This window comes from Thermobia domestica, chromosome 18, assembly GCF_964235325.1.
Source record: "Thermobia domestica chromosome 18, izTheDome1.hap1.1, whole genome shotgun sequence".
Classification (NCBI taxonomy): Eukaryota; Metazoa; Arthropoda; class Insecta; order Zygentoma; family Lepismatidae; genus Thermobia; species Thermobia domestica.
This window is the reverse complement of record NC_137471.1, coordinates 123,639,068-123,654,265: the sequence shown is the minus strand read 5'-3', so window position 1 is coordinate 123,654,265 and position 15,198 is coordinate 123,639,068. Positions and strand designations below refer to the sequence as shown.

General features: G+C 35.9%; 1 protein-coding gene across 1 annotated transcript in view; it reads right to left on the bottom strand.

The window, feature by feature from the left end:
• Positions 1 to 964: 964 nt before the first annotated feature.
• LOC145674766 (DNA repair and recombination protein RAD54B-like) overlaps positions 965 to 15,198 on the bottom strand; it is a 122,904-nt gene continuing 108,670 nt past the window's right edge. Inside the window, exons 15-17 of the mRNA XM_081744956.1 lie at positions 11,428 to 11,554; positions 9,240 to 9,473; positions 965 to 1,125 (exon numbers count right to left, since the gene is read on the bottom strand). Coding sequence (XP_081601082.1) covers positions 1,063 to 1,125; positions 9,240 to 9,473; positions 11,428 to 11,554 — 424 coding nt within the window. The 3' untranslated portion in view covers positions 965 to 1,062. The remainder of the gene's footprint in view (positions 1,126 to 9,239; positions 9,474 to 11,427; positions 11,555 to 15,198) is intronic.

The following is a 15,198-nucleotide window of genomic DNA, read 5'->3' as shown; positions in this document are numbered from 1 at the left end:
AGATCTCTGTCTAGAACGGGATGATATGTGATAATACCTTATTTATATGCACATGGACTTGATTTATTGCATTTCCATATAAACGGGGCAGATCTGCATAGATTGGTGTGAGGATATGTTGCTGATAAAATATTGAGTTCATTTTGCAGTTTTTAGGCACCTGGCGAATCGTTCGTTCACGTGCCTTCATAGAAGTACACGTTGGGTGTACGTTAAGGCTCGAATTTTGCCACAATCTGATAGCTAAATCCATGCTTCATGAAGTATGGCAACAAACTTCCACTTTTCTGGGATAGTTGGCGTTCGTAGAGGCGCCTGTAGTGGGTTTTACTCTCCCTTCGATGGGTTGCAGTAAGGACATGTTTAAGACTTTTAAACACCATCCGGAGCTTTAATTTACCACATATGTTACGGTTCACAGTTGACTGTATCATGTGCAATCGTCTTGCCATCACATTTTATATAGAAGGTTTTCCTGCAGGGCCATTCGGCGCAACTTCCGAGCTACAGGGGTCACCGGAGCACACGGTCGATTTCTGCTCCCCTTACTCGGTGAACGAAATGCTGGAACGTCGTGGTGTTTATATCGCTGACGATAGGGACCATAGTGCATATCCATTTTCCCTGTATTGGTTTTTAATCTGTGTCACGGAGAACTTTGCGTGGAAGAGTATTACGACGTAGCCTTCCCCAAAACGCTGACCTTGGGATCCATGATGCACACACCACAAGTGATCTTGGTGCAATAGTAGAGGCTTTCTCCTCCTGTTTGTGTCATTCGGATCGGTCGATTCTTTGAACAGGGGTGAAGGTTTAAAATCGGACACAAATAGATGGATCAACCTTTTGTTCAAGGTATAAAAGAAGAAGGGTAAGAAAGTGTCGGGTGAAACTATTTTACATGTATTAAGACTAAAACTGCTTGAGTAAACTTGATGTTAATAGATAAAAACATACAACGAAATTACATAATATAAATATTAGTATTACGATAATTTACAGTATCACAGATTAAAACAAACCACTTCTGGAGCGCTGAGACAGTAGTTTCTGTTGTAACCTTTAAGTAACTGAGTTTCTGAAGATGAAAGTTATAACATCCGATGCATGATAGAATCCCAGTTGCTAGAAGAAAGAAGAAATAGTAACATATTACTTTTCAGAAAGAAAACACGATTGACAAATATACAGACTAAGACTACTGATTCAACTTATTTTTGTAAAAAATCGAGGCCTTTTGTTTGCTAATCCTGTACTTAATATGAGTACTGGTAACACAAAAGTGTAAACACAATCTTAACCCATAGAATGACTTAAGCGTAACTTCTGAAACAAGCATAACGCCAATAATACATCATCATCTTTATTATAGCTCACGCAAGAACTGCACGCACACAACACTATATAATGACTAAAGGCTATTTTCTAATCTGCGTTTTCATCTTAATATTGACCCACTTTGATCAAACAATTTTTATTCTACATTATGTTCATCAAAAAATCTGAATGTCTACTTAATGGTTGGACCACTTTCAGTATGTGTACATGACCCTTTCTTGTAACACATCTTGCCCACACTATAATTACTGTCATCTTAATCCTCCAACAATTTCGAAATTTCCTTTTCTTTCTGCTTTGCTATTCCCTGACAATTAGGCATCAAGAATTGAAAACATAAGAGCAGTTTCTTGGTGTAATTCAAATGTACAGGGTGGTAAGTCCCGTTCCTCCTTGATAAATGCTACTGTAAGTTTTATTGTTACCCCTTTGTAAATGCTAATGTAAGGATTTCCATTGTTTCAGATTGTGTGAGCGATGACTGATACTTTCCTGAGCGTTGGATTGGTGGTTGTAGTCCGGGTCTGCCCACACCACTTGCCTGGTCACCACGAAGCCCAGGCGTCGCCACCTGTGATAATGCGCTATGGGGGTTCATAAAGAGCATCGCTGCACATAATTGTTACGATATCACTGCTTACCTGACAGAAGCTGTGAAACAAGCTTTCACTCAAGTTACACCTGCAATGATCCGCAAAATGTCGCACAGAACCTGGCGGCGTATTATCCTTTGTCATGAGAATGGCGGTCGACAAACTGATCCTTTGGACACTTAATGTTTCCTTTCTCAATAAAACTTCTCGAAAGAATTCTTGTTCATGTCATTCAGTTTTTTCCGTGTAGTTATTTACGTACGATTAATGGTTTGTTACTTATTTTCAGGTGTAACGGGACTTTGTGGCCATCATGTATAATACACAGTTGCCTTATCATCGTTACAGGAATTGGCCTGCTGAGCCCTATTATTATTATTATTATTATTATTATTATTATTATTATTATTATTATTATTATTATTATTATTATTATTTGCTATTACGATGCCGAAATTAGCTTCTCTTGCAGAGAAAACATTAAATAAACACTCTTAATTGTCTTTTCGTTGCATCTTTTTTCAAGCACGTTTTAGCACTTTTTAAACTTCTTTCTTTCTGTTTTCCATTTTCTTCCTCATTTGCCACATTTTACACCTACAACAGTTTAAAACAAGGGACATCGAAAGGGTACGGCATCAATTACTTTCTCTTCAGCGCAGCCACCTCTGGTGCGTGGGTTCCCTGGTTCGATCTTCGGTTAAGTAAGTTTGTGGTGGACAATATCATGTCCGTGGGTTTTCTCGGGGTACTACCACTTTCTCATTCCACCAAAACTTCCATTATCAATCATTTGTCTTAATCATCGTCTCCCTCAGCCTAGAGGGCATAATCACAGAACGTAAAACTAAAAGATATTTTCTTCAGTGCAGCTACTGAATGGGACGTAAGGGAGGTAGCAACTCAAACTGACCAATCACTCATAAGTAATTGAAAAAAAAAAAGTTATAGTTCCACTAATATGCACCGAGGCTAAAAGAGACGGTCAAAATGAGCTGGATGAGAACTGTGGATTGGAAAAGTGGGAAGAAACGGGAGAACATCGAGAAAACTCACACTCATAGTGTTTGTCCACCACAAAGCCCACTTAGTGGGAGTTGGAATCAAACCAGGAATCCCATGTACCAGTGCTTACCACTGAGACACCGCAGCCCACCAATCGGTATTGTTGAATGCTTTTCTACATACAAATATTTACTTAGTAACTGGAAATGCAGTTCAGGTAATAAATAAATAAAGAAGTCGGTAATTTTAGAAACTACTTAAATCCATTAAAAAAAAAAAAAAAAATGATTCTTACAGTTCAGTGAGAGACTAGTTGTACAGTTCTGCATAGATGCGACGGTAGTCCAGTGCTTTCCTACAGCAATACAGACTTCGACGATTCGCGTTAATTGCAGAAAGTACGCAAATTCAGGACTGTCATTGTCTCTATTGTAAACATTGAAATGCTGCTCTCAATGTAGTGTAGCAATCAGTATTTTTAACAGCTGACAGTTGTTCGCACGCGAAGCAGGACATAATCATACTGTTGTTCTGTGTGCAAATAACACGTGCTACCTGATGATAGGTGGTGAAAGCGAGAAAAGTCGCACAAAGGCGTTAATAGCAAAGCCTTGTATAAAAGTATAGTAAAACTTGCTTTTGTGGGGGGGGACACAATACAAAAAATTATACTAATAAAACAGTTGTAGCACGAAAACCTAATTCTAAATGTAACTGTAAAACCAACAGCTTGTTGATCAGAGGAAGATCAATTAAGCTGAGGCAAAGGGAGGCCTGAACTTACTGAGTCACCTCACAATGTTGGAGAGGCCTTTACCTAGTACGTCTTCGAGTGAATACGCGGTACAACGCTTTGTTGCTTTGCTCCTGGTACCGAACTCCGACTCGGTTGTCCTTTCCTCTCGTCAGTATATGGTCGTCCACGTGTTTTACTGAATAGAAGAGATGCAACAAATACTGATATTGAATACATTCAACAGCCTAAAAACGAAAAACAAACAAGACCTCATTTTTAAGGTGCAATAGAAAGGAGCCCGTACAAAGGAGCCGTCCTAGGAAAGTAAAATGTCTGATGAAGCGTAACACATTGTAAATGAATCAACAAAGGAAGTGTGTCAAAAGGCCATTATTAGTCTCTATAGTCTAAATAGTGATGAAAGATTTCGCCGCATAAGGGAATTGCTGTTCTGTGGTAAATGACCAACTGAACACAGGGGTCGTTTGTTCAGGTAAAGAGTCCTTTTCATAACCATATCGAGTCATTCCCTATAAAACGATGCCACTTTTCTGGAAAAGAGAAATATTATTTAGATCGAAGGCTGTTAGTGAAACTCATGTTTAATCGGTTCGAAGAGAAACACTTTGACGGTCACGTGAATTATAAACATTATTTTCAAGAGAACGGTTCAGAAAATATACACTACACTGTGATATCTCGAACTTGTGATATTGTGACAACCTAAGAGGAACTAACGGCATCATATACAAATGGCGTACCAGCTGACGCTAAATATTCATTCTTTAAAAGCTTTATAAATGCATGTAATATTGATCCTAGATATTTGAGAGTATCCACTTTATCAAAAGTATTATGTGATATTTTAACGCATCCATCATTTGCCGTACTACGATCCCGACGAACTTCCCTGTATTTAGTTTTCTCTATATTTACTTCTAAACCCATCTCCCTGCAAGTGTTTAGTAAGGCCTCTGCATTTCTTTCTATTGTTCTCCTATCATCTATTAAATTTACATCATTAGTATACGCCATAACCTGGTGAATACCATTCAGCTCTAGACCCTGGTTACTATCTTTGATTTTCCTTATAGCATACTCCAGGACAAAGTTGAATATTAATGGGGACAACGCATCTCCTTGTTTCAGGCCATTCTCGACATGAAAGCTCGTGGACAAAAATTTTCGTACCCGAACTTTACTTTGGGATTCATTTAAACATGCCTTAATTGATCTAATTAGCTTTTTCGGTATTCCAAATTCTGTAAGAATGTTGTACAATATTTCTCTCCTAACCGAGTCGTAAGCCTTTCTAAAATCAATAAATAATTGATGTACCGGGGTATTGTATTCCCACTTCTTTTCGAGTATTAGTCGAATGGTAAATATTTGGTCGATAGTTGATCGATTTCGTCTAAATCCGCACTGATAATATCCAATAATTTCATCTGCATATGGAGTTAATCTTACTAATAAAATGTTTGAAAGGATTTTATAGGCTGTTGACAGAAGAGAAATTCCTCGATAATTATTACAATCAGCTTTGTCGCCTTTCTTGTGAATTGGAACAATGATTGATTCTTTCTACTTCTGTGGCAATTCCTCCTTGTTTCAGATAAGGTGAATAAGTTTGTGTATCTTGTTGCACAATTTTTCGCCTCCAGCTAAAATTAACTCAGCCGGAAGTTCGTCTACACCCGGAGATTTGCGTTTCTTTAATTTCTTTATAGCGATTTCCACTTCCGTCCCGTTAGGTTCTCGAATATACGGTTCTGCGGTGTACAGTTTCCTTTCTCCACGCACATTAGTTTTGGTATTGTTTGTATTAATATTTACATTTGAAATTTACATTTTTTTTTCTTTTCAAAATTTTGCACCTAAAGTGCTAGCAGCTTACTTGCCATACAGAATAAAGGTTGATAAAGTCCACTTTTGGGCACTGATACAATATTTTAATTCTACGCTCTGATGACTTAGTACTAATGATCGAAAATCTAAGTGTTGTTGGTTCATGTTCCTCACTATATATTAATAAAGATAGATTCTGGCAAAGACAGTAAACAGAATCATGCGAAAGTAAGGCTAATGGATATTTTACAGTGAGAAAAGGTACATATCATTTTATCATAGGCAACCGACAATACTTTCCTGCTATACAAGTTGCATAGAAGCTCCGAAACGTCATGGATTAAAAGCGATACAGTATGTTGAATTCACCATCACCCGTAAAAATGTTAACGTATTGACTCTATTAGCGAACTTAACCGAGATAATCACTCTAGCTATCTATTGAAAAAAAAATATTCGAAAATTAGTTTTCGTTCAAGAGTTATTGTACGGAGTAACGGACGTACGTATGTACTAACAGTAGAATCTTAGAAATCTCATTATGTGATCCTAGTAACTGAATGAATGTCTGATACTTCTTCACACGTAGAACAAAAACTGAATATCAGAGTTGAGTTGATTTTAGTTTAGCGTCCCTTTCAGCAGCGAGGCTATATGAGACGTGGACCCACTGATTAACGTGGAATCCGAACCACATGAAACTGAATATTAGATGTTCTCATAGGGCGACTTCAATCTTCCAAGTATAATTTATTCTGTACTTGATTCTTGGATAACGCAACCCCACAAAGACTGCAGAATTGAAAGAAAGGTTAGACAAATTAATGTAGTGAGTACGAGAGAAATGAATAAGATACTCTAACCGTAGTAAAATACTGACTTACCTTACATTATTATTTATTTAGTCCTTGTATTGCAAAAGAATCGTCAATGCAATGAGAAGGGCTAATAAATATTAATTATTATTATACACAACATCTTAATTTCCTCTTTGATTGGTTGTATTCCACGATATTTATAATTTCATTCTATATTGTAATATCTCGCATATCGTTCTATTTGTGAACATTAACACGTGCTCATATTTACAAACAATACCACGTGTATTTACTGCAAGCCACTACGAGATACAGACGATAGACCATCATCGCTACTACTCAGCAAGTGATGGAGGAGGAACACCAGCGCCGCCACTACAACGGAACAGCTATAAAATTCAGAGGATCAACGCTACTGGTATCAGTCAGCCCTTGTCTGCTCAAATCCTCTCCCCTAGCTTGCAATGGAGCTCTGGGAGAATCTTAACTTAACTCAAGCCTTCTAGCTTGCAATGGAGCTTTGAGAGCTCCTTACCACAAAACCATCCAGCTTGGAGTGGGGTTTCGTGGTTCTCCTTTTCCCGCTTACTTTGCAGCGGAACTCTGCCGGACTTTAACCGCTCTCTTTGTTTGCAGCGGAGCATTGAGAATCCTACCTCGCTTCACATAGCTTGCAACAGAGCTTTGTGACGAATCCTTCCCTTGGCCTCTATTCAACCCAACCATTAGAGAACTTTTATACTTATTTTTAGTTAAATTGTATCATACTTTATTATCTGGAAGTTTTGTAATAAAATTGATAGTAGGAGAAAACGATTCCCAGCATCAGCAGAACTTTATAATATAAACACAGTCCTCATCTGGTTACTCTCAACAATAGGGATGCGTACGAGACAAGATTTGTGGCTGTCTCGTCTCGAAAATGTGCTGTAAAAGTAATGTCTCGACTCGAAAAATGTATATTTCTCTATTGGAAGAGCCGTGTCTCGACTCGAATTTTGTCAGGAAAATCCTGTCTTGACTCGTCTCGTGCGCATCCTTACTCAACAACACAAATACTCATTTATAATTATCCTGGAAGTAGCAATTACCCATGTACCTTCTCACTAACTGTCATTTATCAATAATGGAACTACCATTTCTCAACAATGGTCAAGTCAAGTAATTTAATCACTTTAAGATTCGTCGAATGTGCAAAGGTTTTAAAGTTACATTTAAAATTTTAAATAATATGGCCGTTTAGTTAGGAAAACACGTAGCATATGTTTCTCATTTACTTTCATGCAGCTCCACCTCTCTTACCTTCCATATCTTTGATCCAATTATTCTTTTAAATTCCTTCTTTCGAAAACTTGCACAAACATTAAATTTACTTCTTTCACTATTATGTTACAAGATCATAATACTTCATATATCATAATACTTTTTAAATATCATAACTTCCATCGTAATACCTTCCTTTGCAACACACTGAAAACAAATTAAACCGGAAATACATATGTCTAACTCAGCCATTCTTTTTCTATTCGGTAGTACCAGTTAGGGAGCAACTCAAGTTGCTATGTGTTCTCCACAAAATCATCTAACTATAAATAGGGATGGCCAAAAAACTCCGGAATCGGAAATTTCACTTTCCGGATTTTGGAAAAATTTCGATATCGGAAATTTGGAATTTCGAAAAGATCCGGAATTCGGAAAAAGTCCGAAATCTGAAAATTCCGCAATTCGGAAAAATTCCGGATTTTTTCCGAAATCCGGAATCTTTCCGATTTTACTTTCCGAATTTCGTAAGTACGAGTAGAAATTCCGTAATTGGTCACCCGTGCTATAAATATATCAAATCACAGAAATCAACCTGACTTTCTTACTACTACATTTACAGTAACTACTTACATTCACTTTTTTCCTATTGTGACAAACACAAGTTAATAAAACAATTTTGGCTCTCAATATTTTTGTCTTTTATAATGATTCTGTGACCATCGTGTCTAATTTATGTCTTGGACACTTAATGCTGCAGCTTCAAGAAGACAGACAAGGTGGGTGAATAGAATTTAGCATTCGCCCTTTCCTAAATAAGTAGTTTTCAGATCGCTGCAGTGGCTGTGGTACACAATCTGTAAGGTGTCCCGAACTCAATAATTTCTAATTTTATCACAGAGATAATTCTTGGTTAGATACTATTACTTACACAAACAAGAGAATGTGTGATGATGAGGAAGCGTCCTCATCCCTATCACCCTAGATACGCTCTTTTTTATGTCACGAAGCATATGCAGTCGTCTTGCTTTTTGCGTGGAACACAATGACGCACATATACACATTAGTAAGTGTTACGAGTACGGTCACTTCTTGCCCACCGTATAACAGAATTGCACGAGGGCCTTCCACAAACTCTAACAACTGTTTGCGTATTCCCGCCATGCAGGTAACGCTCTCTGGTAACTACATTCAACTGATTTCTCTGAAAACTGCTGTCGTCTGTAAATTATGGTTATATCACTTGTTATTGTGCATTTGCTGTGTTTTGAAAAATGATCTCTCTGATACAAAATCCCGCCGACTGTGAGGTGAGGAGTGTGATTCGATTGTTGAATACCCAGGTGACTCCTGCAGAAATCTACCGTCAAGTGAAGAACTGCATGGTAATACAGTAATTAATGGAAGAAATGTGAGAAAGTGGCATGAAATGTTTAATACTAGGCAAACGAATGTGCATACAACTAAGTAGACAAAACGAAAGCCTGCATTACTATCCCGTGCACTTGACGGTGGATAAGATTTTTCTTAGCTATGTCCTTTGTGTTGAATCAAGAAATACTGGCCGATTAAATGAATTCGTTTCTTTGATGCTCGAAATCATTTCTCCATACTTATTATTCACGATTAAAGTCTATTTACCTGAAGAAGAGCAGCATCAAAAGGCGGGTACACATGTTTCCATTTAAACAGTTGGTTCATACGAGGCGTACATAGTGCAGTCTTTGAAAGCTGTAGCTGACAGTCGCGTTCAACATTTTCCTTTTCTTCTTCCTTCCCAGCATCCCTCGGAAGAATTCTTCCTGTCTCAACACAATCACATTTTAGCATGTCATGAGTAACACACATGCTGTTTTCATGAAGGGTAAAGAGATCCTGTGAGGGGAAAAATGTAAAATATACTTACTCAATGAAAGGTACTAGTTATGAGTTTAGAAAAAAGACCTAGATTATCTATACTATCTACCTAGACTAGATATGTTTCGTATTGAACGTAGATTTCAGGGACATATTTAAGAAATAATAATAATAATAATAAAAAAAAAAAAAAACTCATTTGGTCTTTCATCCAAATCCATACTCGTAAAATAATGAGATCTTATATTCATTTATTTCTATTCCAGAATGTGGAGCTATAATTTGATAATCACGTTGCCATACTGAGGGGCTTTCTTAGGTGTGCTATCGTAAAGCTTTCGTTTTTGAAAGATTAAAAATCAAGTAGACACCTTTGATTAGTTTCTTTTTCATGAGAAGATGCGACATAATTAAATTTATCGGTTCAAGATAAGAGAAGCAAGCTTTAAACAGCTCCAGAAAGTTCTATTCAAGAACTGGTACATTACGTGAGCTCCCACTACATATGACCACTTCCATACTCTAATAGTACGATGACTAACGAATTTTCTTATTGAGTAAGTTTAATCCTTATTTTACTGCTTTTATCTCCAGACCTAAACGAATTTAAACAAACACTGTTGAATAAACCGTTGTGGAATTAGAATTTAAACCTGGTTGTTGTAACATTGAATCGCAATACAGTATTATTAATACAATTTGCATTAGTAATCAATACAAATGAATAAACGTGCATTGAAAAGAAAAAGAATTTTAACTTATCTTACAAAACAAGTGTACATTTTCTTGGGAATAAAAGTGAAAAGATTCTATCCTTCTAGCACAATGACTCGTATAATTAAATAGTTAGAGACAGACAGTATAATTGGGTCATGGTGAAGGCACAGTTTACAGTATTAAACAAACATCATGAGACAATTGTAAGTTATTTCAATTAAAAGTTATCGAACTCTACTCTGGAAAACTAGAAATAAAAGTGATGGGAGCTGATGTGCTGACCACACATCATCTACCTAAAAGCTGTCTGATGACCATTATTCTTCGTAGACTGTAACATCACGCAGTATCATATTTCCAAAAATAGTTTATTTAGAGGATATTTTTTTTTTGGGGGGGGGGGGGTTTAAACAGTATTTTGAGTCATTAGTACACTTCTTACAAGGTTACATAACGCTGAAACTTACATATTAAAGGAATTAGTAAATTTGTTAAGACCACATCTTCGCAAATATTGGACCAAAACAAATTATTATATTTACCATTTGACAGAGTATTTTTAGTTTCATATGATGTTTACATGCATTCGATATGCACCGCATGTATGGCACGACAGAGGCTACACAGTACTCAACTCCTCACCAAACTGTCTTAAGCACATGTCCAATGGCGGTGATGCGTCTTCGCAATTCCAGTGGTATCTCTAGAGAAGGAAAGGGACACGAGTCCATTTACCACCAAGAGGAATCCCGCCACATTGGCACATGAAGGTAAGAGAGAACTTACCTGGTCATCAAACCTAATGTGATTTCTTTCTCTCGGGTTCTGATCTCCACTTATAAAAACTATACCAGAACTGCGACGGCGTACCAACACTGCCATGCTACACGTGGAACGCAAATCGAATGCGGTTGCATTCAATGTGAAACGGCAAATACTCCTCTTCGAAATAGTGGTAATATTAAGTATATTTGCCAGCATTGAATAATTACACTTAAACAAAATCGACCATTAATTTATTCCCTATATACCTAGAAGATAAATGCTAATCTGTTGTACATGAGATTCTAGATTCGATGGCTGTGAACTCTCCGTAGTTGTCTATTTAATTTGATGGCATATATGTGGATATAAATATAATCGTTTGCAGGAATTTTGCATTCTGACACGTTCACTGTATTAATAACGAACCTAATAATAATGTAGTAATACTATTAATGAAACGAAGCGTATTATATAGAGTTGTTTATCTTACCAGCAGTTCTTCTCTTGATAACCGAATGGCGCTGCTGTCTTTGGGATCAACTACAGTGCCACTAAGTCCAGTCTTCGAAATTTGACGTTGATATATTTTCTCCTCTATTGTCCCTGTTGTCAAAAGCCTAGAATACATATAAAAACAAATAAAATTCTAAAAGATAAAATTTTCACTAGCAAAACACTTTCTTAGATCAACTGTACGCCTGGCTTAAAAAGCGACTATTTTCTGGCAGAACTACTTGTATATATCTTTTGACTAAGTTTATCTATTACATTATAATGCTAGCTGATCAGCATTTTGATTCCTTTAGATACATATGCTGTATATGTTACTGTGTAATGTCTCAATAACATCCTTATATCTGTAATATGAAGAGATGTAAAATTGAACTAATTAGCTTTTCAAGACAAAATAAGACATGCTGAAATATTTTTGCAACATTGTAATCCCCCTTTTTCCCTCACATACATTCACGACAAAAAGACAGAAAATAGAATTACCGGTATTTGTATCTAAACGGGAATACATAAAAGAAAGTTTGTGCAAATTTCAAAATATGCCAGTTTCTATACTGTCTGCAATGATTTGAATCACAACACTCAAATTGGCTAATCAATAGAAGCTGTCATACATATAAACAACTTTATTTAGATTTACTTTAACAAACAATGTTCCGAACGTTTTTGTTCGTATAAGTCTTTTACTCGCAAAATATACACCAAAACAGAACATATACATGATTCCAAAGAATGTTCGTTTATTTTGATGTATACACCTGATAAGGTAACACATACTGCACTTTTAAAGAGCAGCTTCTCTGCACTCAATTCTTACAGTGAGAAGAGATGACAATAATAAATTTTTAAAAAGTCCACATTATGAATTTAAGCTGAAATTGAACTGCAACTATAATTTAACTATTTTTTCCTAGATTATACATATTTTTTTGTAAATTTATTATTCCTTCACTCTCCTACACTCTTATCGAATTATTAGTGCTAATTTTGTCATTCTATAGATTGTCTAAACTGGACGCTGATTTTAAATATGTTCATATGGAGCTCTATCGTATTAAGTACTAAATCTGTAATGCCATCAAAAAACTAAGAAATAGAATTATGCAGTCTGAAAAGAGAACCTTCATTTTTATTACGAAAACAAACCACTTAATTTGAAACAAAAGTTTATTTCCTAACTCTTATTGTGATCAAATGTTACTTGGACCCAGTTCGTTTTTACGGTTTTCTAATCGTTCTAAACCGAACAGTACTTTTTTTTTTTTTTCTCCGTTTTCAATGAAGAACAAGAGGGTTTAGCAAAAGCAATATTTATGATCCAATGTTCTAAAACAACCATGAAAAGATAAAAGGGCAGAATAAAAGGTAGTGCTAACGGTTTGTGCGGTTATTTGTGTCCTAGTTTCTAAAAACAGTAAAAAGTAAACTGTGATCTTCATGTGAAAAGGCTATTCAGACACTTTATTTTCAGATTCACTGTAAGGTCAGAGTCTCTAACGTCAATACTAAGGACAGTCTCCAGGAATATAGTGTGTAGGCACCTAAAAAGGAACGTAGTTTTCGAGGAGATATTTATCAATGAGTTGTAACAATAAGTGAGACAGAATTTTCTTTTTTTTTTTCTTTTTTTTTTATCAAAGAAAGACAATGATATACTGGTTTTGTTAAAGAAATGACCCACTTCGTTAATAAATTATCATCACAAATGCATTGCCTTTTGCGATCCAATTTTTTGTATTCATAATTGTGTATTTTTGTGTTATTTTCTATTTATTAATTAATTAATTTATTTATTTTTCATTTACGAACATAATTCGTAGATCTACGGATGTATGTGACATTTCGTTGTATAACTTAGGAAGCAAGTAGAACAGAAAGTGTTGAACTATTGACAATCTAGGTCGTACTATATGAAAAAGATGTATGTTACATGTTTGTTTGAATGGAATTCGGAAATACAATTCTGAGAGTAGGGTTTCGGACCTAAGTTTTAGGAGAAATTATTGCCTTCTAGAACGTTACTAAGGAAGAGAGGTTCCGTATTACTGTTAATCTGTACAAAAGTTGTAAAAGATGCATCGATTGCTTAGTGTTAGTGATACTTATTTCTATTATATATATGTGTTCGTTGTTTAACTAAACTTCAACCTATTCGTTTACATTCGTTTTTCCCAATAGTTTCTCTTAAGGACTTTTAATGATTTCTCACTCCCCTTTCCAACAACTTTCTCTTTTTAACTGTAGGTGTCAAATGGACGAAGATCAGCGGGGAAGAAGCAATCTTTGTTTACAACATTGCTATAAGTACAAATGATTAACAGTATTTTCGTATAATACACAAATTAATAATCTTCGTCAAACTATATACATTCTCTAATTGAGATATTCAGTTACCAAATAAAAACAATTAGAAAACAGAAATTCTTTCACTTGTTTTCTAAATTTTCCCGTACTTTCTATTGCTTTAATTTTGGTAGGTAATTTATTAGATATTTTAATTGCCATTATATATGTCGGACCTTGCTCATATAATGAAGTATAATTGTTAATTTAAGAATTACTCATGATACTCGATAAGTAAATTAAAGATAATAATATACCAGAAACTCATTTTCAGATCAGCACATTTACTCATCACAATTTTTAAAGTAACTCAGATTCATCCAATTCTCGTATTTTATATAAACAACGCAACAGTATTCTATATAAAATTATATTTTCTTTTAACTCCGTAGAGCTACCTTGTGGTAAACGATTAGCATATGCGCCTTTGGCATGGGAGACCCGGGTTCGTTTCCTGGTGGGAACTCATGTGGTTCGGATTCTACGTTAAGCTCTAAGTACACGTCTTATATAGCCTCGCTACTGAAAGGGACGCTAAAATTAAATCAAACAAAATCTTCTAACTACTTAACTAAATCTACAGAACATTTCTAGAATACTGAGTTCTTTAAATATTCCTTTGGTTTTGCACCCACAATAAGTCTGAGAGCTCTATTTCCTAATAGAAGTATAATATCTAAATATAGTTACTCCGGCCCTGCAGCTACTTCTTAAAGATTTTTTTTTTTTTCATTATGATGGCTGACTTCACTGCAACGCAGTCTAAAAGCAAATTTCTGTATCAACTGTGAACGTAGATGCAAATCATTCGGTTGCCGTAATTATCTGATGTTTTCGTAGCACATATGAAGAAGCTGCTGCTTTTTATGCGGGCGTTAAGACTCGGAAAAAAGTCGCAAAAGCACGACGTATGTTCATTATTTCTAAGTTAATCTTCTACTTGACAATGACGTCAACCACGTGAGAGATTGATTGTTTAGCAAGGTCCCTGAAATAGGTTTTTGAACTTCAACTTTTATTAGGCATTAGTCGCCCTGAACGTTTGCACCCTTGATCAAACATTTGACCTGCCATTTCAAAAGCCTGTATTTGTTCTAAAGAGTGTTAACCTGACGAAGCATTTCGAAGATCGTGAAACGGTCCAAACACAAACAAAATCTTAAAACCACGTGTACACGTTGAACAATATTACGCCATACGCATATTTTGACTAGGCCTTAGAGAAATGATCTTGAATGTCAGTGTATTTGCTGAAATACTAAATATTACTCTGTGACTTGATCATACTACGAATCTGTGAAACATCATATTCTTGACAACGGAGACACGGTGGTTCAGCGGTGAAACGTCCATCTGTAATTTGATCTCAGGCCATTGAGCTGTCTCGGTGTTCTCCTGTTTCCTC